At 43.1% G+C, this 27,532-nt stretch overlaps 1 protein-coding gene across 3 annotated transcripts in view; it reads right to left on the bottom strand.

Moving 5' to 3' along the window:
* UBAC2 (UBA domain containing 2) overlaps positions 1–27,532 on the bottom strand; it is a 185,341-nt gene that overhangs the window by 4,810 nt on the left and 152,999 nt on the right. For all 3 annotated transcript variants that reach the window (XM_073014468.1, XM_073014466.1, XM_073014467.1), the window contains one exon: positions 13,775–13,897. In XM_073014468.1, the coding sequence (XP_072870569.1) occupies positions 13,775–13,897 (123 nt within the window). The remainder of the gene's footprint in view (positions 1–13,774; positions 13,898–27,532) is intronic.

Genomic DNA, 27,532 nt, shown 5'->3' with positions numbered 1-27,532 from the left:
AAATGGCTTGGAAAAGCTACTTTTACTACTACCTGTAGTACTTCAAGCACAGCTGAGGACTGGCTGCTGCTTTGCACCCAGCCAGCAGAAACAATCCATCTGCTGTCCACACTCAGCAATTTGGAGATTTGGCAAATCACGATTCATAATCTGGAGTGATGAGGTGTGACCTTAGGCCACAGCTCCACCTGGCACTTGAGCTCTCCCTCCACTGATGATGCATTTGGTTTGGAATCCAGAGGATGCTGATAATGGGCAGGCTGCACACAGGTCACCAAGACAGGGCAGCAGCACGGACTGCACGCAGGCCCTGCCCTGGAGAGGGAAGAAGCCCTTAGGTCTGGGATGGCTGGGCTGGGTTGTAAGTCACATAGGTGACATCCTAGAGTGAGAACAAAAGTTTTCCATGTACACAAGACTTCCTTCTGAGTTTATTCTCTCTCAGACATGAACGACATGTGCCATGGTGCTGGTTTTGACAACTAAGACTGGCTTTTCACAGCTCTTGGCAGAAGAGAGTGTCTGCTGTCACAAGCTTGCAGCAGGTTTGCTCTTCATCCTCTGAGGGGTGGATCATGCTCCTTTAGCCAAAGCTGGCTTCAGAGCTTTATGCAATTTTTATGGGTGAGAAGACAAGTGTGATAGGAGAACTTTCATTGCCCACTGACGTGTATTTTCACCAGATTAAAAACAACTGCTAAGTAGCAATAATGTTAGCACAGTTCTTTAAAAAGAATAAACAATTATGCTAAGAAATGGTACCTGAAAGTGTCCTGTAGTGTCCAAAACGAAACATTCATGGCAAACTGAAATTGCATGCTTCGGCTTGGGTATGCGATGACAACCAGCCAGCAAGGACGACGAGGGTCAGGGGATAGGTGTTCCGATGGGTGCTTACCCAATACTCCCCAGTGGAGGGGTGCGGTGCAGTGCTCACAGCCCTGCAAGTTAGCCAAGCGGCCCCTGCTGTCCTTTCTCTATGTAGTTTCAGTGGTTCACAATATAGACAGTAAGAACTGGAGCAAAAACTAGCAACACAAGAACAGTTGTCTATAGGCCTCTTTGGCAGACACTAACTATTACTGCTGTGGCTCTTACTATTCATCTGCCTAGAGAAGCCCAGCACACCCAATCCCCGCCCATCTCATTACAGTCTCTCCTGGGAAAGCTTATTTAGCATGTGAAGCATCACCTCCTGTGCTCAAATTACAGAAAGATGAAATCGAGGCCTGTGCAGATGTGCAGTCAGGTAAGCAAAACACAAGTTAAGCATTCCTAATCTGAAAATTCAAAATCGAAAATGCTCCAGAATTTGAAACTTTTTGAGTACCAACATGGCGGTACAAATGGAAAAAGTTCCACACCTGACCTCATGTGATGGGCCACAGTCAAAATGCAGGCCACAACATGTAGTTTATTCAGTGTCTCCAAGGGAAAAGAGACCCTCTCACCCTCCTGCAGCTGTGACGTGCCTTTTCTGCACATGCCCCGATTCCCCCACACAAGCACATGCCAGTGGGCACGTTCCCCACAATGCCCTGCCTGGGGCCAAATCCCACGTGCATCACTCACTGTGTTATTTTGCTTACTTTCTGGTCTGTTATAAAAATGTTGTTTAAATATCTAAAGGGCCTGCAGATACCCTTCTGGGTAACAGTGATAAGAAAAGATTTATGTTTATCTATAGCATAGAAAGTCAAGCTGTTGGAGAAAGCAGAGAGCAGTGTGAGTGTAAAATGTCTTACAGGAGAGTATGGAGTTGGAGTGACCACCATATACGACCTAAAGAAACAGAAGGACAAACTGTTGAAGTTCTATGCTAAAAGTGATGAACACAAATTAATGAAAAATAGAGGAATACTGCATAAAGCTAAAAATGAAGATCCTGATCATGTACCGAGGATGAATCCCTTGGTGTTGCAGCGAACACCTGCCACTTAATGCTATGTGGGTCAGGAAACAAGCAAGGATCTATCAGGATGAATCGAAAACGAAAGGGAACTATGAATATTCAACATGTTGGCTGCAGAAATTTCAGAAAAAATATGAAACTAAATTTTTTAATGTGGTGATAAAGCATCATGAAGCAGCAAAGAAATTCACTGTTGAGTTTGCCAAGGTCATTGCTGACGAAAATCTGATGCCAGAACAAGTCTATAATGCTGATGGAATCACTGCTTTGGTTTATTGTTCCAGAAGGACACAAACTACAGGTGATGAGACAGCCCCCCCAGGAACTGAAGACATCAAGGGCAGGACAACTCTGCTGGGATGCGCTAGCGCAGAGGCGTGCATAAGCGTAAACTTGCATGACAGGCAAAAGCTTGTGTCCTTGCTGTTTTCAAGGAGTGAATTTCTTACCAGGCCATCATTATGCTAACAAAAAGGCATGTTTAACTAGGAGTATCTTTTCTGATTGGTCTCACAAACATTTTGGACCTGCGGCTTGTGCTCACTGGAGGGAAGCTGGGCTGGATGATGACTGAAATACTTTGTTATTCCTTGACAACTTTTCCGTTCATCCTCCAGCTGAAATGCTCATCAAAAATAATGTTTATGCCATGTACTTTTCCTCAAATGTGACTTCATTCATTCAGCCTTGTGGCCAAGGTATCGTTAGATCAATGAAAGATAAATATAAAAGTACCTTCTCGAACAACATGCTAGCAGCAATGAATGGGTACGAAGATTTTCAAGAGGTGTTTAGCATGAAGGATGCCATACGTGGTGTTGCCAATGCATGCAACACAGTGACTTAAGCCTGGCACAACAAGTGACACAGTTACGCAAGCCTGGCACAATCTCTGGCCTCTGCTATGTTCAGTGATGATGATGAACGAGGTGGTGACTTTGAAGGATTCCACATGTCAAGTGAGGATAAAATGATGTCTGACCTCCAAACAGGTAAAAAATATACCTTTGGAGTCTGTCAGTAAGCTGGAAGAAGTGGACGTTGAAGTTTTATTTTATTTTTGAGACACAGTCTCAGTGGGTCACCCAGGTTAGAGTGCAGTGGCGCGGTATCGGCTCACTGCAACCTCCATCTCCTGGGTTCAAGTCATTCTCCTGCTTCAGCCTTCCAAGTAGCTGGGACTACAGGCATGCACCACCACGACCGGCTAATTTCTGTGTTTTTGTGTTTCACTATGTTGGCCAGGCTGGTCTTGAACTCTTGACCTCAAGTGATCTGCCCACCTCGGCCTCCCAACATGCTGGAATTACAGGCGTGAGCCAGATATTGAAGTTTTTAACATCGATAAGGGGGCTCCAGCTGTTCATCAATTGACCCATGGTGAAATAGCTGAGATGGTTGAGTCAAGATGACTGTGACAACAGTGATGATGGAGATGATGTTAACACTGCAGAAAAAGTGTCTACAGACGACATGGTGAAAATGTGTGATGGGCTTACTGAAGGACTAAAGCAGCATGCATTCTGGATAAGGGGTACTCAATTGTAGGGACAGAAAACCAGGTTCATGTTTCCGTGAAATAAAAATGCAGGGGAGGCTGTATGCTGCCTCAGTTCTGCCTCCAGCGCTGGGTGGCAGGGGGACCCCAGCTCTGGAGTTGGCCCCGTATGACCAGATGCAGGGGACCAGGCTCTGGCTCTCTGTTTCCTCGCAGTTTGGGAGATGAGAGGGATGCATGTGAGAAGCCCAGAACAGTGATGGGCACATGACAAGCCCTCAATAAACATGACCTCTCAGGACCACTATTATCCTATGGAGGACAGTGGGGTCAGGTGTGTGGTGGGCCCTAGTGAAGTCAAAAAGACAGGAGCAATCTTTTTAAATGGTGAGCATAACATTCTAACAAAAAGCCTGTGTTGTTCTAGTGACTCCTGGAAACACTTTATGTATTTATAAAGTTTAGCAAATACACACCTCTGATGACTATATAAATAATGGTATTTATAGATGGTCAGCCCATCTCTCTCCCTATCGAAAGCATCATATTTTAGCCACAACACACATTAACTCACATTGAAACCCTGAACTATTTCATTTTCTCTGCAGGCTGCTTCCTGTCTTTGTAGTTCAGCTACTGGGATGAGAAGCATCAGAACTCACCACGAGCACCTGATCCGATCTAACATCCACAGGAAGAGAAAGTTTCAATGTAAAATCTCCTGATGTCAAGTTGTTCAAGTACAGGAATGAATATTTACAGACGGTCTCCTCTGCTCTAAGGACTGGCACTAGGTACTTGCATGAGTTGGGTACTGGGTTAGGGCCTTGCATGGATCTGGTCTCCCTCACAGACGGTGAGCTCCCTGAGGGCGGGCACCAGGCCTGGCTTGCTTCCTCCCAACACAGGCCTGACACACCCGTGCCCAGCACCGGTTAGAGAAGGCTGAACGTGAAGATCAAAAGTGACCAATAAACATGTGGAGGACAAAATGAGAATGCTGGGAGGACACTGAGACTCTGGAAAAGACTGTGCTAGGACAGACACGTGTTCTGGCGTGAGTGGAGGCAATGGCGAGGCGAGGCGCGGCGCAGCATGCTGCAACTCCGTCAGCCTTGGCTTGATGGGCTTGCAGTCATTGGTCTGGAAAATTTTAAAAATGTCCCAAAGAAATTTTCTAAAACGGCATTCTTTCAACATTCCCTCTCCATCGCAGAGCAGTCAGTACCTTCCTCCTGCTCAGGCATCACAGGAAGTTTCTGCCTAAAAATCCTCACCACAAAATATCAGATTAGAGTGCAGCTTGGTTTCTAGCCCCCAAATCGAAATGATTCCTTCCTCTAACCTCATTGAGAAGCCAGCTCTAGTTGGGTTCACCTCCAGCATGCTATGCTTTCCTGTCTTCCACATCTACTTATTTCTTATTTCTAGACACTAACATTCCCCAAATGTAACATCCAGAGCCTGCTTTCTGTGACAGGAAACCTGACTTCCAGAGGTGAGGAGCAGAGATAAGGCCACTCAGAGGACACCAGGGGACGGCTGGTGCTGCGGCAACAGCAAACTCCAGCTCCGCCCTCACGCGGATGAAGACCCGCTCTGGAAGTGTCCAGGGTGCCCCACCAGAGCCCCCACAGGGATGAAGACCCACTTGGAGGTGTCCAGGGTGCCCCAATGGAGCAAGGCGTGACTCCATCAGCTGCCTTTCGTCACAAGCTCCTGAACCACAGGCGTCAGCAGCCCTCCCTCCACCAGCCCTGGTGTGACGCTTCCGCATGGCTGGCTGACCAAGGCAGACGAGTGTGACAGAAATAGGCGTTGCCACAAGAGCACTGTCACCGTCACCTGACAATATTCCAAAGGAGCAAGATGGAATACATTCCCCTATAACGGGCTTTTCAGAGAACTCACTGAATGAGGAAAACACCCTAGAGATGGAAATAAATCTGTACCAATTTCTCTTTCCTTATTATTTTTAAACATCTTCTATGATTGGGATGTGTGTCCCTACTACCTCAAGATAATTCTCATTTAAGAAAATGCCAGCCTGGGCGACCCTTGTCTCTACCCCCCAAAAAAAAAATTAGCTGGGCATGGTGGCATGTGCCTGTAGTCCCAGCTACTCAGGAGGCGGGTTTGGGAGGATGGCTTGAACCCAGGAGGTCGAGGGTGCAGTGAGCAGTGAGCCATGTAGCACCACTGCACTCCAGCTTGGGATACAGAGCAAGACCATGTCTCAAAAAAAAAAAAAAGAGAAAAGAAAATAAATGAAATCCCACTTTGGTATTTTACTTGCAATTCAACTCCTCTTTGACATAAGTAAAATGGGACATTCATTCCAATGAGATTTCTAGCAACTCCCCTCAGTGAAATACTCCTCTTGGTTTATTCAAACTAGAGTGTGGTTTTCTTTAACTTCCCTTTTAGCTAAGCGCGTCAAAAACAAATGTTTTTTTGGGTTTTTACTTCCCATATTCTGACGCTTGCAGAAAGTGATGCCCACCTGAAGACGGTCCCCACCCGATCCTGAGCTCACACTGGGCGCAGTGTAGCACGCACACCCTGTTGAGGGAGCCCAGATGTGCTGGGCCTGCCTCACCCACTGCTGTCATAGCAACTGGCACCGGTTACCAGTCGGCACCAGCCGCCCACCCCCACGTGGACCCATGGTCGAGACCCTTGCAAGGCAGTGAAGCCCCCACTCCCTTTCCCCATCTGACCACTCTCTTCCTTGGGAGAACTGCAGAACCCCCCTCCTTTCACATCTCTTGGCTGAACTCAGGCTTCTGGTTATTATATACCCCTGCCAGGGCTCTGGGCTGCTTTGAGATCAAGTGTGTCTAGGGCCTCGTCAGGGTCTGGTATGGAGCAGGTCTTCAGTGAAGGCTGGCCGAGCTCCTTTGTGTACATCTCTCAGAGCACCCAGCAGAATGCGACACCCCACAAAAGTTGGTTGCTATTTGAGTACCACCTAGTATTTCATTGTAACACATCTAACTTTGGGATCTTGTTAGAAAACATTTTCAATCCACTAGAGTAAGCAATGGGAAAACCTGGCATAATACCACTCTCTAGCACAGTTTTGACGTGAAAACAAGAGTTCTGAAAGGGAAGTTTACTGGCCACGCCTTCGTGTTCAACCCCTCTCCAACTGATGCTGGGGCATCTATGTGTATCAGGCTTTTCATAGGGTAGGAAACAAGGCAGACCTGGCCCCAGCCCTCAGGGAGCTCGCTGTCCACAGGGAGACCAGACGCCATGGGAGGCTAACCCAATACCCAATGTGCTGCCATGCTTGGCTACTCAGAGCAGAAGCACAAGTGTGTCTCGAAACCAATAAATATTAGATCCCTGCTTTCAGGAGGTGAACATTTTAGGAGTTTAGGTGGGTTTTCTAGAAATAGCGGTAAGGATTCCTGAGATGAGAAGAGAGGAGATAGCCTCATTAAGATTTCGATTCTCTAATACTAAATACATTTTGCTATTTATCAGCTAAGAGTGAAAGCACCTTGTGGGTTTAAAGCCATTCTCTCTACTTGGGCTAATGGATATCTCAGAGACATAAACAGAATCCACATGACATGTCATGTGAATTAAACAAAAATTATGGGAGGCCATTGTTTTGAGCTCCAACAAACCAGAAGACCAAACTAAATGGAGTCACTTGTGCTAAATGCCACATAATCCAACTGAAACTTTAAGGAAGCAGGCAGATGCCAAAACAAAAAGACCTGCTTTTTCTAAAAATACGAGATCCCAGACTACAAGAGTCAGCATAATAAGGAACTCCCCTCTGCTTTAATCTTTTTTTTAAAAAAAAGCAACCTGAAGTAACTCAATGTTAACCTATCAGTTATTTTTCTATTGTTCTGTTTCCTTCTTACAAAACGCACTGTTTCAGTACTTCCTGGCAGGAGCTCACATTCTGTTTTGTAGAATGGAGGCCACGCTAATTAGTAAGTTGCAAATAAGAGCCAAATAGATCTGTCACTAAATTTGCTGTAATTTTGTCATTTGACATGCATTACAAATGTATTATTAATATGAATGCACCAAATGGTAACATCTCTTGTCTGGGCAGTTGCGCCATGTTTCCTGGGCCTGGATGGAGAAAATTATATGACTATAACCTGCCCCCTCCTCTGTGTCCAGTCCATCCTCTTGGGAAACCCAGTGATGGTGTTTCTTGTGCAAGATCCTGCATGGTTCCTTAGTGTCTAGAGCACAACCACATGCCACACATCAGACCCTTGGTGAGCCTGTCTGGCCTCCTTCCTGTCCAGCTTCTAGAATCCCAGGCAGTGCCCTGGCCCGCCAGTCCCCTCCACTCCAGCCCACCCATCCGTGGCTCCCCATCTCCAATGTACTTGTCCTCAGGCCCCTTCTCTGCAACACCACTGCCCTGACGGCCTTTCTCGGCCTCAGCAGCACCTGAACACTTGCACATGCTCTTTGTCCACCTGTCTCCCTGCCCTGGGCTCACAACTCCGCAGGGCAGGACATTCCACCTTATCCATCTCAGTGTTTTCAGAACTTAGCACAGCGCTTAGCCCTGGTGCAGAGCAGACAGCTGGTCACTGTCGGCTAAAGGAAGGAAAGACATGAATGGGAGAGAAGCAGCTGAAATTTGCCCATCTTCCTTTTGTTAAGTCCCAGCTTCGGTCTAGTCTTATTTAACTTTCCTGTCTGATTTTACCTAACAGTCATTTTCTAAGCGTTGGGAGGGTTCAGAAGAGATACGCTTGATGAGTTTCCTCCCACTTTTTTTTTTTTTTTTTTTTTTTTTTTGAGACGGAGTCTTGCTCTATGGCCCAGGCTGGAGTGCAGTGGCGCCATCTCGGTCACTGCAAGCTCCGCCTCCCGGGTTCAAGCCATTCTCCTGCCTCAGCCTCCTGAGTATTTTTAGTAGAGACGGGGTTTCACCGTGTTAGCCAGGATGGTCTCGATCTCCTGACCTCGTGATCCGCCCGCCTCGACCTCCCAAAGTGCTGGGATTACAGGCATGAGCCACCACGCCCGACCTCCCTCTTTGGTTCAAAAAAATCAGAAGCAAATATGAGAAAAATGTAATCATTTGTTAATTTTGAGTATGAGTTGTAGTAGTATAAAGATACCTGTTTAAAAAAAAAACAATAAAAAAGAGAGAGATGGAATAATGGATATACTTCTTCTTATTATTATTATTATTTTGAGACAGAGTCTTGCTCTGTCACCCAGGCTGGAGTGCAGTGGCATGATCTCGGCTCACTGCAAGCTCTGCCTCTCGGGTTCAGGCCATTCTCCTGCCTCAGCCTCCCGAGTAGCTGGGACTACAGGCGCCCATCACCATGCCCGGCTATTTTTTATTTTTTTAATTTTTTAGTAGGGACAGGGTTTCACCGTGTTAGCCAGGATGGTGTCGATCTCCTGACCTCGTGATCCGCCCACCTTGGCCTCTCAAAGTGCTGCGATCACAGGCATGAGCCATCATGCCTGGCCTGGATATACTTATTTCTAAGATAGCAGATATTTGAGCACATATGATTACTCAAAAGAGTTTTATCAAGTGGCCTTTGGTTTGGCATTTTTGCTATTGTTGTTGACAAACAGTTTTTATTTATCTTCTTCCTCCTCCTCCTCTTTCTTGCCTAGCTTTCTCTGGACAACCCTGGTAGGACCTTCTTGCCACCCATTTTCCCTTTAGACTCAGAGCCCGTGACACCGCCTGTCCTTCTCCAGCAGCTTCCCCACCTTGCTGTCCTAAGGCTGCTTCTCACGGTCACTGATTCCACAGCTCACCCAGCTTGTCTACACATCTCCAAAAGCAAACCCAGGGTCTATGGATTTGATGCTGGGGATTCTGAGGAGGACAGGCAGTGGTCTTTGGGGGGCCTTAGGGGGGCCTTCTCCTCGCTTCCCTTAGCTGGTCCATAATCCTTCATTTTCCTCTCACAGCCTACTTTATCTACCTTTGTCCTTTCATCAAATTTAGACTTCTCTTTCCCCAGATGTTATCTTTCAACTCTAAGAGCACTTGGAAAGTTCTGTGAAATTGGTAGGAACTTGTGGGGTTTTCTTCTGATCTTCCTCCCTGCACGCCTGCACAGGGAAGGCATGAGCAGACATCTCGCCCTGTGGTTTCCGGGGGTCGCTGTTGCCATCCTGACCATCTAGCTGGCAGGCCAGGCAGCACAGGGCGCACTGTGTGGCTTGGCACTCTCCAGCCTTGCACCGCCTGCCTGCACAGCAGCCTCCTTCTTGGGATATTCTTAAATGGGGCTGGGGTGGCATTTCTGAGGGGTGATGAATTGGCAGAGGTGCCGTGGGTTTACTCACCAAAAAGTGGGAGTGGATTCTGAAGAACTAAAAGTCTTGAATCTTAATAATAGCAAAAATAGCAAAAGTAGAAAAGGTGGCAAAAGATTTCTATGGCTATCAAACTATTATTGGATTTATTAAAGGATGCACATTCTTCTTAGATTCTTCTGCTTTCAAAGTACACGGTATACATTTCATGTCTACCAGGTTTTCTTGAACTCTCACTAAATTCCTAAAGTATTTGTTTACAGCAGGAAAAAACTCAATCATTTCTATTTTTCTTGGCTTAAAAAGTTACTGAGTTTCTCAATGCATTAAAATTACATGGCTCTGATATTTAAATGAAGAAAATACAAACATTTAACTGAAAAATTAAGCAAAAAAAAGCTTTTGTTAATTCAAGCTATCTTAACACGTTATTAACAAATATTTTAGACAGTGGTTAAACAAACTGGCCAAGAGATTATAAAATATAAATTTATAAACTTTTTTGTAAGCATCTTGAGGGCAAGAACAGTATCATTTTTATCTTTTATAATCTCTATAGTACCCACCGCAAGAAACACCAAGAGCCTGCAGAATGAATAATGCCAGTAAGAACCTTGCGTCTTTAAGGCAACAATGGTTTATAACAGCTATTTGCAGGATAATCAAGAAACATCAAAGATAAGATTTTGAAAATCAATGTATAAGAAAGTGTATGTTAAAAACAACCCCTCATGTTTTTACAACTTCTCATAACACAGCACAAGGAAGAAATTAAGTGCTGTTTTAAACTGATGTTGACAATATGTAACCTCGCTGTTGTCATTCTGGGATGATCAAGGAAAAATGACTCATTAAAAAAAAAACCACGCTGAAGACTTCAATCACACACATACTTCTTTTTCTCCCTTTTTGACACTTTTTTTTTCTGAAGTGCCCAAACTGAGAAATATATCACCTTTAAATACCTCATCTTAACGGCTGCCCCATGAGGAATGTGACTCACTGCTGTATCAAGTAAACAGTAATATAACAGAATTTTGATACTTCTTTTCAGTGAATTTGACAGCAGTATCTTATTTTTTAAACATGTTATAGAAAGATTTTACACATGGCAGGTTACTGGACTTTCCTTATCCATGGGGATAACCTTAGTCTAGAAATTCTCTAGAGGAGGCAGAAGAGGAAAACTGTGGCTCCATACTCCACCTGTTAATCCTGAAGAGCTGCTGAAACCATCAGGCCGAGTGCAGAAGCCGCAAGCGGGAGGGGTTGGATCAATTCAATGGGCACATGACAGTGGTTTCTCTGGAAAACACCTGTCACAGCCTAACCCAGAGGTGGCTATGAGATCCCTGCCCAGGGGCACCTTTTGGTTTTGGAAAAAGTGAGGACAAAGTTTTGCCACAGAGGCAGGTGCCTGGTATTTGTTCACTGTGGGGACAGGGAATGGGGAGGCAATGGCCTGGATGGTGTGGTCAGCTGTGAAATGCTGATCTCAGTTTGTTTTGTTTGCTGAGAAGAAAAAACAATAGGCAGAAGGAAACTTCAAAGTGTTATGATGGCAACACTCTTAACTTTCTTTTATAGCTTTTTAAAAGGTTGTAGTTTGAAATAATTTCAAACTTAGAAAAGTTCCAAGAATAGTACCAGGAACCCTTGATTCCTCCTTAACCAGATTCACCAACTGTTATTTTGCCATAGCCGCATTCTCTTTCTGTCTCTGTCACACATACACACGATCACACACTATGTACTGACATGCACAGACATTATGCCTCAGCCATTTGAGAGCAGGTTGCACACATCATGGTGCTTTTTCCCTTCATATGTCAGTGTGTATTTTCTAAGAACAAGAATATTTTCTTTCCTAACCACAGTCGGTATGTACCAAGTCCTGGAAATGTAAAATTCATGTAATACCAATATCCAATCCATAGTCCAATTGATGAAACTGATCCTAAAATGGCCTTTCATCAGAAATTTTTTCTCCAGTATAAAATCCAGTCCAGGATCACATTTTCCATTTGGACAGCATGACTCCCTAGTCTCCTTTAATCTGCAACATCGTATTTCTGAAGAACACAGGCCAGGTATTCTATAGACTGTCCCTCAAATTAAGTTTATCTTATTTTCCTTTACGATCAAAGTTATGCATGTTGATTGTAACACATAACTGATATGTCCTTTTCAGGATATGAACATAATAATTCTTTGTTCCATAACTGGTGATGTTAATTTTGATAACTTGGTTAAGGTGGTGTCCAATTTCTCCTCTGTAGAATTACTGTTTTCCTTTATAATTAGTAGGTAACTTGTGGAGGGGTACTTTGAGAGTTCAAGTGCTCCTCAACCTACGATGGGGTTAAGTCCCAATAAATCCACTGTAAGTTGAAAATATCGTAAGTCGAAATGCATTTAGTATACTTAACCTACTGAATATGACAGCTTAACCTAGCCTACCTTAAACATGCTCAGAACACTTAACATTACCCTACAGTTGGGCAAAATCAACTCTCACAAATCTAGAGTGTTGACTATCTCATGTAATTATTGAGTATTGTGCTGCAAGTGAAAAACAGAACGGTTCACAGTTGCTGTCCAACATCACAAAAGAGTCTCATACCACGTATCACTAGCCTGGGAAAAGAGCAAAACTCAAAATTTGATGTATGGCTTCTACTGAGTATGTATCACTTTTGCACCACTATAAAACTGAAAAATTGTTACAGTTTGACCATTATAGGTCAGGGACCATCTATATAGAAATAGCCTAGTCTTCATATATTGATTATTTTTCCCTGAATGGATTTTTATTACAATGCTTGCAAATTTGTGATTTTCCAATACTATCATTCTTTGTATATTTATTACTTGACATTCCATTCAGGAAAAGCATTTCATTTTCTCCAGTGTACATATTTATACAAATATTTATCTACTAATATCATTATAATGCATGAATTCTTACTATCCTTCATTTATTTTAATCCCCAAAGCTGATGCCCCAGATGTGACCAGCAGGATCCTACAGCTGGCTCCAGTGTCTTCTGACATGCCCCAGCAGCGACTGATCACTTCCTTACTTTCCTGGCACACAATGATCCAGGGCTATCCTGTACGTTCCCTACCCTGGGCCTGGAATCCACCCTTTCCCTAAAGAGGCCTGGTTCCTTTTAGTGGGGAAGAGTGTTTAGAAACCAGATCTGGGCAGTAGGTGAGCCCATTGCTACCAGGAGGCCACTGCTTCTGAGCCCTCTCAGTCAGAGTGAGGGTATGTGTACACACACACACACACACACACACACACACACTCATGAGTTTACAATAATAGTGATAATTCCTTCCCAACCCCACAGGGTTCTCCCTTGCCTTCCCCTGCTTTATATTTTTATTTTCCTTCTTCCACAATAAAATCAACCTAGTTCCTCATTTGCTCAAACCTATAATACAGCATAATTTTAGAATTGCTATACTCATACCCTTATGAAAACTAAACCTATGAAGAAATGTTTAAGATTTGTTTGCAGTTCTTTTTGTTTCTTCATTAGACTGAGGGTATATCAGGTTCAAAAGTTACTGAAAACCGTTTCCCCTCATTCAATGTGATTATGTTATTCATTTGAAATGCAGTTAGATCATTTGTTTCTTTTCAGCTTTACATTTGTCCCGGTCTTTTGGTTTGCTTGTTGAATATGTAAAACATTAACATGACTCAAAACCATACAAAAGTGAAACCATGCCAAAGGCACACTCCCTCCCCATCCTCCCACCTCCTTGTTCCCGATCCTTTATAGAGAACCAATCTCATTAGTTTCTTGTATATATGAAGTGTAAGAGCATCTAAAACAAGCTACCATAATGCATTCCCACCCCCTACTCCCAACCAATAATGCCTTCCTCAAACTTGTAAGAACCACAGTAGCAAAAAAAGGCCCAAAGTCTCTATCATGGTGGCAGATGGACTGCTGTCACCATCTTTGTATTTACATGCTTGATTACTTTCAAGTCCTGTTGATCGAAACTGCTTCAACTCTGAAACATGGATTTAGAATGAGTACCAACTATTACTGATGAATTACCTGTTCCTCGGAAACTTCTAGAGGAGGGGGCGCTGCTGGCTCAGACTGCCGACCACCCTGATAGTTTACGTTTTGTCGCTGACGTAAAGGAGGAAAAAGACGATTCCAATTGATCATTCCTCCCTAAAAAGAGATCAACACACGGTTATCAGACACAGAAGGAGCAGAACCATCATAATGCTTGGAAGAGCTTTCTCTCAATGCAGTTACATCTATAGACTGGGAATGTAGTGTCATATTGATCTGCTCCAGGCAAGCAATTCGAATCCAAAAGTATCACAACATCCTTCAGTCAATAGCACAAAATTGGCACCTGCAGTAGGTGCTCAGGAGAAAAGAAAGTAATGGGCAGTGCAAAAGCTGTTTGTGCACTGTGGCTCTGGAAGGCAGTGAAAGACACATACAAACACTCCTAATTTCAGCCCGACTGTGACGCCACTGACTGTCCCAACTCCAGTGAACTCTTAGGAGCTCAGGGCTTTGCAGGGTGCGATAGAAAGGAAGACATGGAGAGGAGGCTAAATCACTGAGGGCAGCCAGATATCTGGTGTTTCCATCACGGCCCTTAAAATGCTTCCCCACTCTACCTTTCTTCTTCTTATGGCTGAAGTAAATCCTGAGCGTGCCCAGTGCAGGAAGACTGCAGACTGTGATAAAAACTCAGCAACAGGCTAGAGAGTATGAAGGGAAATCTGACAAACAGGGAAAAGGTGAGAAGTGAGGATCAGTAACCATCTCTCTGAGGGTAGTTCCACGGATCCTGAGGACCGACAGCAATGCCGTTCCTTGCTTAGTCTATGTCACCAACGAAAAAAGAAGCCACCATGGGAAGAAAAATGCATCACATGCTGCTTTTAAAAAATCCATGTTTCTAGCTATATGACAATCTTTGAATTTATTAATTTAAATCTCTATTTCTAGAAGTCTAGTCCTGACAAAATTATAGACTAAGTATCTGAAAATCTTCCTACTATAAAGACCTAAAAATGCTATTAACAGATAAATATTTCTATACACAGCTAAACATGAAAGAAGTAAGTGGAGTCGCAAGGCCTCGGGAACAAGCGGGCGTGGAAAGCAGAGCCGCACACAGTGAGCATCCCGGGAGACGGGGGAGCACAGGTCCTGCTCACCCAGAACCACACTGGGTTTCATCACTGTTTGGGTTCAGAAGATGCGGCCTTGGGTCTGAAAGAGGCAGCAATTTTGAGCTCAATTATCTGTCTAAAGATACAATCTTCAAATGGCAGCACCCTCAGCGACAGAGATGAAAAAAATCAAACTAAAAAGCCTGTCTTCCCCCGGAAGACAGCAGGAATCTTGGTCCTGCCTGAGAATTAAGAACCACAGGCAAATTTGGGGTTCAAGTTATACTATACATATGTGGTCTCAGAACCCATCAAAAAGTTACATAAAATTGGTTTTGGGATGGAGATACCTAAGGAGCCAAGCAAAAGCAAACGTCAAACTACTCTGGAGAGAGATTCTCTTGCCTTGGGGTTCCGTGGGATTTATGGTTAAAGCTCCAGTGGGGAAAAACTCAGAATTTAAAACTACAAAATCCACAAGGAAATCACCAATGATGAGCAAGTCGGCACACACAACACAGAGGAGGACTGGGTCCCCAAGGACCTGAATATAGGAGGATCTGAAAATGATTACACACTTCAAAAAGACTAGGATGTCACAGGAGGACCTTAAAGAAAAGAATAAAGTATTACGAGAAAAAACAGCTGTGAAAAAAAATTAGGGAAACAAAAGCCACTCTCACCTCTCACCTACAAAAGATAAATCTAAAATATAAACACGTACACAAGTTGATGTAAAGAGATGGAAAAAAATCAGAGAAACACTAATCAAAGAAAGCTGATGTTGCTACATTCATGCCAAATAAATAGACCTCAAAGGCAAAAAGGGCAGTATTAGGGATAAATCAATAGAATACATGAATATATTTATATATAACACAATGGCATCAAAACACAGAAAGCAAAAATAAATAGAATTACAAGAGAAGTGGAAGCATCCAGACATATATTTAATTTTCAGCATATAACTCAGTAACTGATATATCAACCAGCCAAAAAATAATAATATAAAAAATAAATGACAAGTTTATTTCTAAATGGACATATATACCTTGCATTTAATATTTAGAGAATATACATCCTTTTCCATTACATGTAAAGTATTTACAAAGTAATTGTGCACTAGATCCTATATGAAATATTCACAAATACCAAATGATAAACATTACACAGATTATATTCTCACCACAATGCAATTAAACTAGAAATCAATATTAAAATAATAACTATAACAAAAAACCCCACACATCTGGAAACCAAAAAAATCCTCATAATGGAAATTAGAAGATATCTCAGAATGAATAAAACAAAACTATTACCTACCTATCAAAGTTTATGGGATGTAATAAAGTGTTTCATGTAATTTTAAAATATTGAGCTTAAATTAAAAAAAGAAAACTGAAAATTAAAGGGTTATGTATACCTAATTTAATAAGTTAGAGAAAGTAACAATAATCTAAAGAAACGAGAAAGAAGAAAGTAGAAAGCTGACAGCAAATGCCAGTAAAGTGGAAAACAAAGAAACAGAAGGAGTCACTAAAGCTCACTGCTGGCTGTTACAAAGTCAAATAAAATAGGCAAACCTGGCAAGCTTGATGAAAAGACAGATGAAGGAGCACAAATAAACAGTATTAAGGATAATACAAGGGATATAATGGCAGATTTTTAAAAAATCACAAGAATACTTTATTCATACCAATAACTTTGATGAATGACAACTTTCTAGAAAAGTATAACTTATTAAAACTTATTCTAGAGAAAACAGACATTGGTAATTATCTTTGAAAATTGCTCAGGACCATCTACTTTAAGCTGAGCCACATGTGAGACTCAGCAATTCCACTCCTGGATAAAGAAATTCAAACACGTGTTCATCAAAACACGTGTTTGATGATGGAATGTTCTCAGCAGCATTATTTATAACAAAGATAGGAACTACCCAAATGCCCATCAACTATAGAATGGCTAAGTTATGCTATATTCACATACTGTAATCTAATAAAGTAGTTTGAATGAATGAACTATAATGACATGCAACAATATGGCTGAATCTCTCAAATGATGTTGAATAAAATAAACATAAAAAGTACATTTGTATGATTACTATTATTATATAGCATGTACTTTTCTGGATATGTCATACTTTAATGTAATTGAAATAGTACTTAAAAATCTGCCCCCCAAAAACCTACAGGTGAAGTGTATGAAACCTTTAAGGACTCTTTATCTTATATAAACTGCTGTAGAGTACAGAAAAGGAAGGAGAGTTTCCCACCTAATTTTTTGAGCCTAGCATAACATTGTTTCCAAAACAGACAAGGCCATTATGAGCAAGAAAATACAATATATAGTTTATTTTTCTTGGGTAGATATACTAATCCTAAATAAAAATCAGCAAATTCAATCCAACAATGTTTAAAAAATAATTATCTAGTATGATGTGCTATACTAGGATTTATACTCAGAAAGCTTAGAAAATCTAGCAACATAATCTACACATTAACAATTTGAAGGAGAAAAATCACTCATCTCAATAGGTATGAAAACAATTTGACAAAATTCAGTACCCATTCATGAAGAGACAAAAATGCCTATTACCAATTCTCGCATTCAGCACAAGTTACAGCATAATGAGAACAAAAACCAAACCCAAACAAAAATCTCAGGTAAAGATAGAAAAAGAGAAACAAAACTCATTATTCAAATGATGACTGTCTACCTAGAAAATCCAAGAGTGTTTACAAATGTCTCTCAAAGCATGAGAACAAGAGAGTATAATTAAAAAGTAACATTCCCTCTATTGAAATCATTTAGAGAATGTACGTACAAAAAATTACTATTTATAAATAGCAATAAAAAATATAAGGTAGTTAAGAATAAAATCAAACAAAAGATCTGCAAGATCTCTAAGTAAATGGAAAGATTCAGCATGTTCCTGAATTGAGCCTGGTAACATGTAATCCTATAATCTATCCAGACACTGCCAACTCCAGTCTAGCAGACTGCTGGTTCACTTCCAATATCCATTTTCCCTCTTTGAAAAAAACAGTTTTGGTTTTCTTGGGTGTGTATGTATGTGTGACTTGCTACCTTTCTCAGTTTCCCGCCACATTGACTAGGTTCTGACAATGGTATATCAGCAGAAAGGGAATATGGGCCGACCAGGAAGATCCTCAGAGGCAGGGGCTCGCCCTTCTTAGAGGATCAGGTGGAGTCCTGTGCTGAGGTTACAGCAGCAGCAAGGAGCCGGGGGCTGACACCTTTAGGACGCTGCCCCGCCAGCCTGGGCTGCCCACTGCTGGACTTCTGTACGAGATAGAAATAAACTACCTTGTTTAAGTTTCTGCTATTTTGTGTGATCTGTCACTTTGGAGTCAGACTCCTATTATTATTCCTATTCCCATAAATTATTCCTAACTGCTATATACTCAAAATTCAAAAGTATGCACGTGTGTATATTTTGGTGGGACTAGACTACTTGAAGTTAAAGTTCAAAACTAGGCATGACTATTTTGAAGAAGTATGATAAGAAAGGAGTTCTCTACCAGTTATTAGGACTTAGTATTAGACTGCAGTAATTAAAGTCATGTGGTATTAGTGCAAGTTAGGCAAAAAGTCCAAACAGGAGACAGAGTCTAGGAATCAACAGTAAACACTGGCACTTGGTTGTGGGTCTGTACTGAATACACAGTCCTGGGACAACTGTCTATAGATAGGGAAAAGATAAAACTAGACCTTTACTTCACACCACCCACAAAAAGAAACACTAAGATTAAATATTTAAATGTGGAAAGCCAAACTGTGAAAATTTTTTTGAAGAAATAGGAGAATATTTTCATGTCATTAGGATAGGAAAGGATTTCTAAAACAGAAATATGAAGTATAAATCACAAAGAAAAAAGTGGTTAAAAATTACTTTACCTGCAAGAACTTTTGTATTAAAAGTTCAATTGTTACTGAATTAAATAAGACAAACTACAGATTGAGAGAAAATGTTTACAACATATAACTGCTATATGCTCAAAACTCAAAAGTTACAAATCAATGAGACTTAATAAATCAAAGACACTTATGAACTTACAAGACAACACTTAAAAATCAATGAGAAAAAAATAAGTGATTCAAGAGAAAAGCAGATAATGTATATGAATAGTCCATTTATAGAAGGGGAAATCCCAAGTCAAGAAACATATGAAAAGATATTCAATCTCACTAGTGTTAGGGAAAGGCAAATGAAAACAACAAGTTTTTTTTATACCCACAAGACTCGCAAAAATACACAGCCCAATAATACTGAGTGTGGGAATGATATGAAAGAAATGGGAACTCCGATAAGTTGCTGATCAGAGTATAAACTGACACAATCTTTTTAGAGAGTAACATCTCAAGATCTAGTAAAACTATTCTAGTCTATGGCCTGGCAACTTCCCCTCCAGGGAGCTGTCAATGCTGAGCGGGCCATGTATGAGGATCTTTTGTGAAGCACTGGTTACAATATTAAGTAAGAAAATGGAAAAAATTCAGTTGTTCCTAAGGAGGGAAATAAATTAATAAGTGGTTCTATTATACAAAAGACCATTATAAAAGCAGCTAGAATAAATGAACTAGATTTACATGGGTAAATCTCAAATATACAATGTTGAACGAATAAAGTTGTACGAGAATATGCATATGCAATATATACATATATCATTTACATAAATTGTATGTAGTTTATGTAAATAATATAGATAAAATGTAATTCCCTTTACATAAATTAAAAAATACTCAGAACAAGAGTATATACTATTTTAACTTTTTTTTGAGATGAGGGTCTTGCTACACTGTCCAGGCTGGAGGGCAGTGGCTATTCACAGGCACAATCATGGCGCACTGCAGTCCTGAACTCCTGGACCCAAGCAATCTTCCATCTCGGCCTCCTGAGTAGCTGAGACCACAGATGTGCACCATTGCGTCTGATCTATTTTAACTGTTTTAGATGGATATATGATAATGGTGACTCTGTCCTCCTACCCCCAACCCAGGAGATATTTGGCAATGTCTGGTCACAGTTTTGGTTGTTAGGTGGAGGGGAGAGGGCACAGGATGGTGGTGCTGTTGACATTTAGTAGGCAAAGGTCAGGGATGTTGCTAAACATCCTACAATGTACAGGGCAGCCCCTATAACAAAGAATGGTCTGGATGAAAATGTTAATGGTGTCTAGGTCGAGAAACCCTGATAAGTACGTATGTAGTAAAGATACAAAAACATGCAAAGGCACACAACACACCCGCTCCAGGACAGTGGAAGGGGAATGGCCTTTGAGTTACATTTCATTTCTTACGAGAGAGTGAGAGAATCAAAGAGTAGGCAAAGCAAACAAAACCCCAATCCCTCTACTCCTGTGACAGTAGAAAAGTGCTTAAAAAGCAGAAAGTTACGGCTCTAGGTTCTAGGATGTTTTGACATGAATCTGCTCGTTACGCAGGGTTAAATATGAGCCTCTATAAACAGGAAATGTTTCCTTTACTTTGTCTTCTTCAAAAGCAATAACCACATATTTTAAAAATGAAGAAGGAAACAGCTTGCAGTTTGAACAGGCGCTTTATGAAGTATTTATTATTAGTTTGTAAGAAGATCTCAAATGAAGTAAAAATTCTTGTGTATATATACATGTATGAATGAATAAATATATATTAATACATACATACATACATGATGGTTTCCCAACTGAGGAGCAGTAAAAGTTTCTGACATTTTATTAAGCAGAAGTTCCATGGAACAGAAATCCATGTTCTACGGGCATTGAAAGATTTCTGGGTGGGATGGTCAGGCAGTGTCTACATCAGAGATGCCAGAAGAGCCCACGGGTGGCTGACCTCAGGCACTCGAGCGTCCACAAAAGAGTGTGAGCCAGGCACATGGTCTCATCCTTGCTCCCGAGGAGTGCACCATCTCCTTGGGGGAAGGCAAGATACCCAGAAATGGAAAAGCCAGAACAATGCAAGATGATATATAATTAAGACGGGAGCTGTGAGGCCTAAATTAAAAGGACTAGAAAAGCTCAGAGTGGACATCAACCCACTGCAGTCAAAGCACAGGGGTAAGACTTCCAAGAGGATGGGGCTGGGGTTGAATATTAAAAGAGAATGATTTCGACGATGGAGAAGACAGCGAGCAAGGCATTTTCCCCAAGGTGTTCAAAGACGGGGGCTTAAGTGGGTTTATGCCACTTTCAAGGAGCAAAGCAATGCTAAGGAAAAACGGCAGAGGGACAAAAAGATAGAGGAAGCAGAGGGACAGAAAGGTAGAGGAAGCTGAATAAGAACAGTCTCTAGAGCCAGAACACCTGGACTCAAATTCCAGCTCTACCTCTTACTGTAACACCTTAGGTACATTTTCAAACACTTCCATGACCCTTGGTTTTCTCACTTGTAAAGTGGTAATAATAACTGCACCCACCTCACATGGAAAGTATGAGAATCAAGAGAGTTAATTCATGTGAAACATTTAAAATAGAACGTAAAGCCATCTACAAGCTTATTGCAGTTTAGCTATGATTATTCTCATCCTTACTATCTGGCCTTACACTTTATACAGTATTGTTTCTTGTCTTCCCAACTAGACTAAAGGATCCTGGAGGGCTGAGAAGGATGGAAGACCTGAACGTATTTCCCAGGTGGCCAGTACCACTCTCTGCTCAGTGCAGTCCTTGTACAAGTTGGTGCTCCATAAAAGAGTAAAATGGAGAACAATTACAGAGGGGGTATTATGAATGTGATGTTTTAGAAAAACTCAAATTACTTCCAAAAGCATCTTCATCTTAGTTTAAGACTGCTGGCCATTGGAAACAAATGCACCCTTTCTTCTCAGTCTCTGGTGCTCAGAAAGCCTTTACGGGCATGCCAGGTTTTGAAGTGCGAAGCATGCAGCAGGGCCACCTCCAGTCTACAATCGGTGGCCACCTGCAGGCCACCATGCAGGGAAGGTTCTGAGGGAGACCATGGGGTAGGCAGCGAAGGGCGATGTGACTGTTTAGGGGTGCTGTGCTTGGGCACACAGGAGGCAAGGCAGAGCCCACACAGGACTTACTCAGTGTGCTATGGACCAAGGCTTTCAAATGTTTTTCACCTCATGGCACACACAGACAAAGACAGATTTGCAAGGCCCAAAGGAAAAGCCAAAACTGTTTACAGCTGGCCCAGTGGCTTCAGGCCCTTTCCAGTTGCCCCTAAGAGGCGAGGTGACCAGTATCTCAGCCAATCTATGACCATGGGACAGTGGCTGGGAAGCTCTACCCCAGGCCATAAGGAAATACCTACACATTTAGGAAACAGGTTGATTTAATAGCAGCCTCTGACAATGGGGATGACCTACATGGAGATCAAGGGCATAAAAAGACTACATTGTTTTACTTGAATGAGTTAATGTAAAATCACAAAATTTTCACATCTACTAATGTACCTGGTGATACTTTCAGCAACAAAGGTAGAAAGAGAATTAAGACAACCTCCCTGCCTTTTAGAAGCTCAGAGTCTGGTATTCTAATAATGAAATAGTTTTTCCTTTTTCTTCCAGGTTATCAAAGCACCCTTTGTTAGATCCAGTGGATCCTCCTGAGCGCTCTCTGACCTGACCTCTGGCAGCACCAGGTCTTACTGACCACTCTTCCTCGACGTTCTCTTCCCCTGGCTTTGTGGCATCCCGCTTTCTTTCTAGCCCTCTGGCTATACTTTCTCAGTGTACTCAGATTCTCCTCCTCCCGCTCCTGTCCTTCAGACACAGGTGTTCTTGAAGGTTCCATGTGGGGAGTGTTTCTCTCCTCCTTCCGTGTTCTGGGTGCCCATCCATTCCTAGGGCTTCACGGGGTAGAGACTCCTAAACTCGAACCTCCAACCCAAAAGCCATGTCTCAGAGCCATGTAACCTACTGTCTCCTGGATACACCTTCATCTAAATGTTACGGAGACAACTAAGATAGAACACATCCCAAACAAACTCATCTCCAACTCTGTATCTCTTGCTGTGTCCCCTGTCTTGGGGCGTGACATCCACATCCATCCACCGCATAAGCCAGATCTCCAGACTGTCCACTGCAACTCCTCCGCCTCTGTCTCCACCCTCACTCTCACTGACCCGTGTGGGACCACAGTCCGTGGCTGGGATGGCTCCAGAGTTAGTTCCTAAGATACAAATCTTGTCAAGCCCCTCCTCTACGTAGAAACCTTTTGCTGGATCCTCATTGCCCTTTTGTTAATTTTAAAATATTTAATTGGCTGGGCACGGTGGCTCAAGCCTGTAATCCCAGCACTTTGGGAGACCGAGACAGGCGGATCACGAGGTCAGGAGATCGAGACCATCCTGGCTAACACGGTGAAACCCCGTCTCTACCAAAAAATACAAAAAAACTAACCGGGCGAGGTGGCGGGCGCCTGTAGTCCCAGCTACTTTGGAGGCTGAGGCAGGAGAATGGCGTAAACCCGGGAGGCGGAGCTTGCAGTGAGCTGAGATCCAGCCACTGCACTCCAGCCCGGGCAACAGAGCGAGACTCCGTCTCAAAAAAAAAAAAAAAATTTAATAACTCATTAACAATCACAAGCCTATTGCTTGCTAACATAAACATAGATTTTTGAAATAAAAAATAACCACGTTTTCCCAAACAGAATTACTGAGAAGAGTGGAAGTGTTTTCCATTTTTGCAAATCTCTTTAATGTCTGACTTACTAGAAGGTTGCTGGATTCTCCTATCTGCTTCTGCATTGGATTCTGTTCTGTTTACTCTGGCTTTTGAAGTACATGAAGCAAATCCAGTCACATAGACATATAGTTAGAAAAAAAAAGGAAGAGTACGTTAAGGGCCTGTTTGGATGACTACAGACATCCTCCCCTTTGATGCTACTCAATGCATCCCTGTTGCTTTCAGAATCTCACGGAAATTTCTTACCTGGGCTTACCAGACTCCTGTCTGCCACTGGAGTCACTTTCTCACCACCCCGCCCTCACATTCTCTACTCCTGCTGGGGAGCCTGTTCTCACCAGCCCGCACTCCTCTGCGTGCTCTCACACCTCACCATCCCTTACAGCGCTCAGCACATCCCATTTCACTTGCAGGCTAACCGGCCTGAATCTCATAATAGCCTATTAGCTCCATGGGGGCTGTGACTCTCCATCTTGTCCTGTTTGTAGACCTGGCCTCCTGTACGACCTGGCATATGCAAGTACTCAAGAAACAGTCACAAAATGGATAACTGAATGGACAAAGACACAGTAAAGCATATTGCTGAGTTAAGGTGTACGGGGTTTACTTAGCCAAGACTGTAGTTAGTTGGGACATGAAGACCCAGGTGGTACGTTACTAATGAAGGTGGGGTGGAAGGGGTGAGAGGGGTTAAAACAAGGAGACTCCCAAAGGACATGCTTGATACCTACATTCTTCATGGACATAGCACCCTCTTCTAACACAAGAACCAGGAGATACAAAGAAGCAATGCTGGGAAACTGTGGTGAAACCACAAATGGCAGCTCCTCATAGAAGAGAGTTATTTGCAATTCCCTGTGCTCTGTGGAAGCTGCAGCTTTAGGTGTATGAATACGCTTACACTTAGTTTCGCTCATTTGCCTTCTGTGCGTAGTGCGCTGTCCTGGGGCCAGATAAGGAGGCTGTGACACAGACAAATGACTAATTTCCTATGGCCCTGAAAAGAGTTTGGCTGAGATAACAAAACAAATGTACATTAAAAACTAAACAAGAAGCACTTCAGGACTGAACGAGAGGCACCTTGTTAGACTTAGAACTGCAGTCACGTGTCATTTAACAACAGGGCTTCACTCTGAGAAATGTGCTGTTGGGTGCCTTTGTTGTTGTGTACTTACAGAAACCTAGATGGGATTGCCTACTACTCACCAAGGCTGCTTGATGTAGCCTATGGCGACCAGGCTACAAACCTGTCCAGCAAGTCACTGTACTGAATACCGCAGGAAGCTGTAACACAAAATGGTGGTTGTGTATCTAAACATAGAAAAGACAGCAAAAATATGGCATCATAATCTTATGGGACCACTGTCATACATGCGATCTGATGTTGACCAAAACATATTGGTATGTGGTGCATGACGACAATAGTGAGCACAACTAATACAGAGGGGAAAGACACCACAGAGGCTGCTGTCCTCAGCAAAAGCTTTGTGGCAAAACTGGGGAAAAAACCAAACAGCCCACCACCAGCACCACACACACAAACTAGCAACACATTCACCACTTGGATAAGAGATGGGGCAACGCGAGGCCCAGAAGAAACTCTGCTGCATATCTGAAAACCTTGGTTCCTTGGCAAAGTCTTAAAAATATGAACCTCAGAAAACTCAGAAGACTGAATGTAACCCTGTTATGTGAAGTGCCACCCGTGACCTTCGTGTCGTGCTATAAAAACAGCGGATTTTATCTTTCTGTGCTGCTTAGCGGTAGTCTCAGTAGGTATTGGAAAAAATAATACACTTTGTTCGCTTGAACAAAGTCCCAGACTAGTTTTGCAGCTCTCGGTTTCACTTTTCCTTTGTGGTTTCTTGCAGTGACCAGTGTTGATGGATGAGATACTTCAAACAGCACTATTTCTTCTAGGCAGAATAGAAGGCAGTTTCCATGGCAATATAATCAGGAGACACAATACATTCTGTTGCTCAGTTTTGAGAACCTTTTGGCTTGGAGGACAGAAGTTCCCAACCATCGGCTGCCCTCTGCCTTATCTCTTTTTCCTCTGTCTTGCTCTAGTTGGCTGGAGTCCCAAAGGCCACACGCCTTGCCTGTGCATTCCATTCAGGGGCTAAAAGGGTCAGGGCCACGGCTGGTGTTCCAGGCAATGACTGGGGGTGGCAGTGAGGACAGGAGGTGCAAAGACATCTACAGAGCACATCAGGAAGCTCCAGCCCAGCTTAGGATGCAACCCAGCAGCCCCTGCAAGGGACGCTTCTACTGTGTGTAGTCTGACACGTGTCCCAAGGCTTATTTACTTTAATGACATTTCTTTTCAGAGGCCTGACATACCTAGTGCAGCTGATCTTACTGTGACATAGGTACAATTTTAAAAACAGGTTCAACTGGTTTCAGCAGCAGCTGCAAACCCAAGAGAGACAGGTCTTCCCTTTGTTGCAACAAAGCACGGCTGCCAGCCAGTTCCACCTGCGCAGGCCTTGGTGGTGCGGGGAAGGGACTCTAGAGAGAGCCATGGGACGCACATGGCTCAGCCATGCACCAGGGCGTCCAGTGGGACTGTGCCGCCGCTGCCCCTGCACAGAGGGGAGCAAGACTGTGGGTGGCTGCGGGGAGCATGTGGTACCAAACGCACTGCAGCTGAGCCACAGGCTGGAGCCCTGGCTCTCGCTTGTTTTGAAAAGGTGACTGACCCATCACTCCTCAAGGGGAATCTTTCCTCCAGGGACCATCAGGACCAGAGGTATCCCAACCTTTTCCTGTGTTTTGGTCTGGCTTTGGTTTTGGTAGAGAATGAGAACGCTAAGGCTGCTCTGTGAGGAGGAGGTGGTGGTGCGAGGGTGGCATGGGGGGACCACAGGCTTCCACAGCCCACAGTCCGGCCGCAGGTCAGGGACATCAGCGCAGGAAGAGCATGCCAAGGCCTTGTCTTGCAGCTTCCTCACTCCCTCAACTGAGTGACATGCTTGTAAGCACTGAATGCTGGTGACGGTAAGGGCCACACAGCGAGAACTGAGACAGCGGCCTTGAAGACGTAAGAATGGAAGTGCATCTCTCGGAGCGTGGATTACCCATTTCTGCATCGTATCTTCCGTTTTCCCTTCCTTTATTTCTTTGTCTGCCAAATTTGGGGTCATTTTTTCCTTCCCAACGTTGGTTCTACACACAAATTATTAAGTAAAAGTGAAAATTAAAATTAGTTCTGGTACTTGTTACAGTAAATGTTTTGACAGAAACAGAGGTGAAACTCCTAATTAAAAATGAGACTGGGGATTACTCAAGGTTTCCCCTCTTTTTACATTTCCTCTGCGGAGAGTTCATCCATTTTCATGTCTTCAGTGACCACCTGAGTCTCATTCCCGCACTTGCCTATCTGCCTTCACCGTGACAGGCGTGTGTCCACTTCCCAGCTCACGTCTGGACTCGGCTCTCCTCCGTCCATCAAACCCAGCCAATGCTCAAGGACTACTGATTTTCCCCTGGGAGGGGATCTGCCCATGTAGGTCCTTGCTATTGCATTCCAAGATTATGCCAACAACTTCTTGGATGACATGACTGCCAATAAGATTTCCCCAATCCAATCCGCATGCCACGGTCAGTGAGTGTGCACGAGAAGCCCTTTCACAATGACACTGCCTCAACCGAAAACCCTTGGGCATCCTGTCTGAGTCTGTCCTGTTTTGCAGGTCTGCCCAAACCAGCCCCATCCTAAATTACTTCTTTCCTCTCCTTGGCATGCTCCTTCCACCCCATGTCGCCCACTTGCTGCAGACTATGACGGTTCAAACTGTCCCTGCCACCTAAAGTGCCCTCCCTGGTCCCTTCCATCTGCATAGGGCCCAGCTCCTGTTTCCCATCTGTAAGTGGCTTCTTTCTCAGCAACCCAAACCCTCCTGTTCCCCCGCTCTGCTGAACTTCCACAGAATTCAGGCAAGCCGCCAAGTGAACAGAAAATAAAACACTGAATCTGGGTTTCCCCAGCTG

This window comes from Chlorocebus sabaeus, chromosome 3 (genome assembly GCF_047675955.1).
Source record: "Chlorocebus sabaeus isolate Y175 chromosome 3, mChlSab1.0.hap1, whole genome shotgun sequence".
NCBI classification, from domain to species: domain Eukaryota; kingdom Metazoa; phylum Chordata; class Mammalia; order Primates; family Cercopithecidae; genus Chlorocebus; species Chlorocebus sabaeus.
This window is presented reverse-complemented; position numbering and strand designations above follow the sequence as displayed.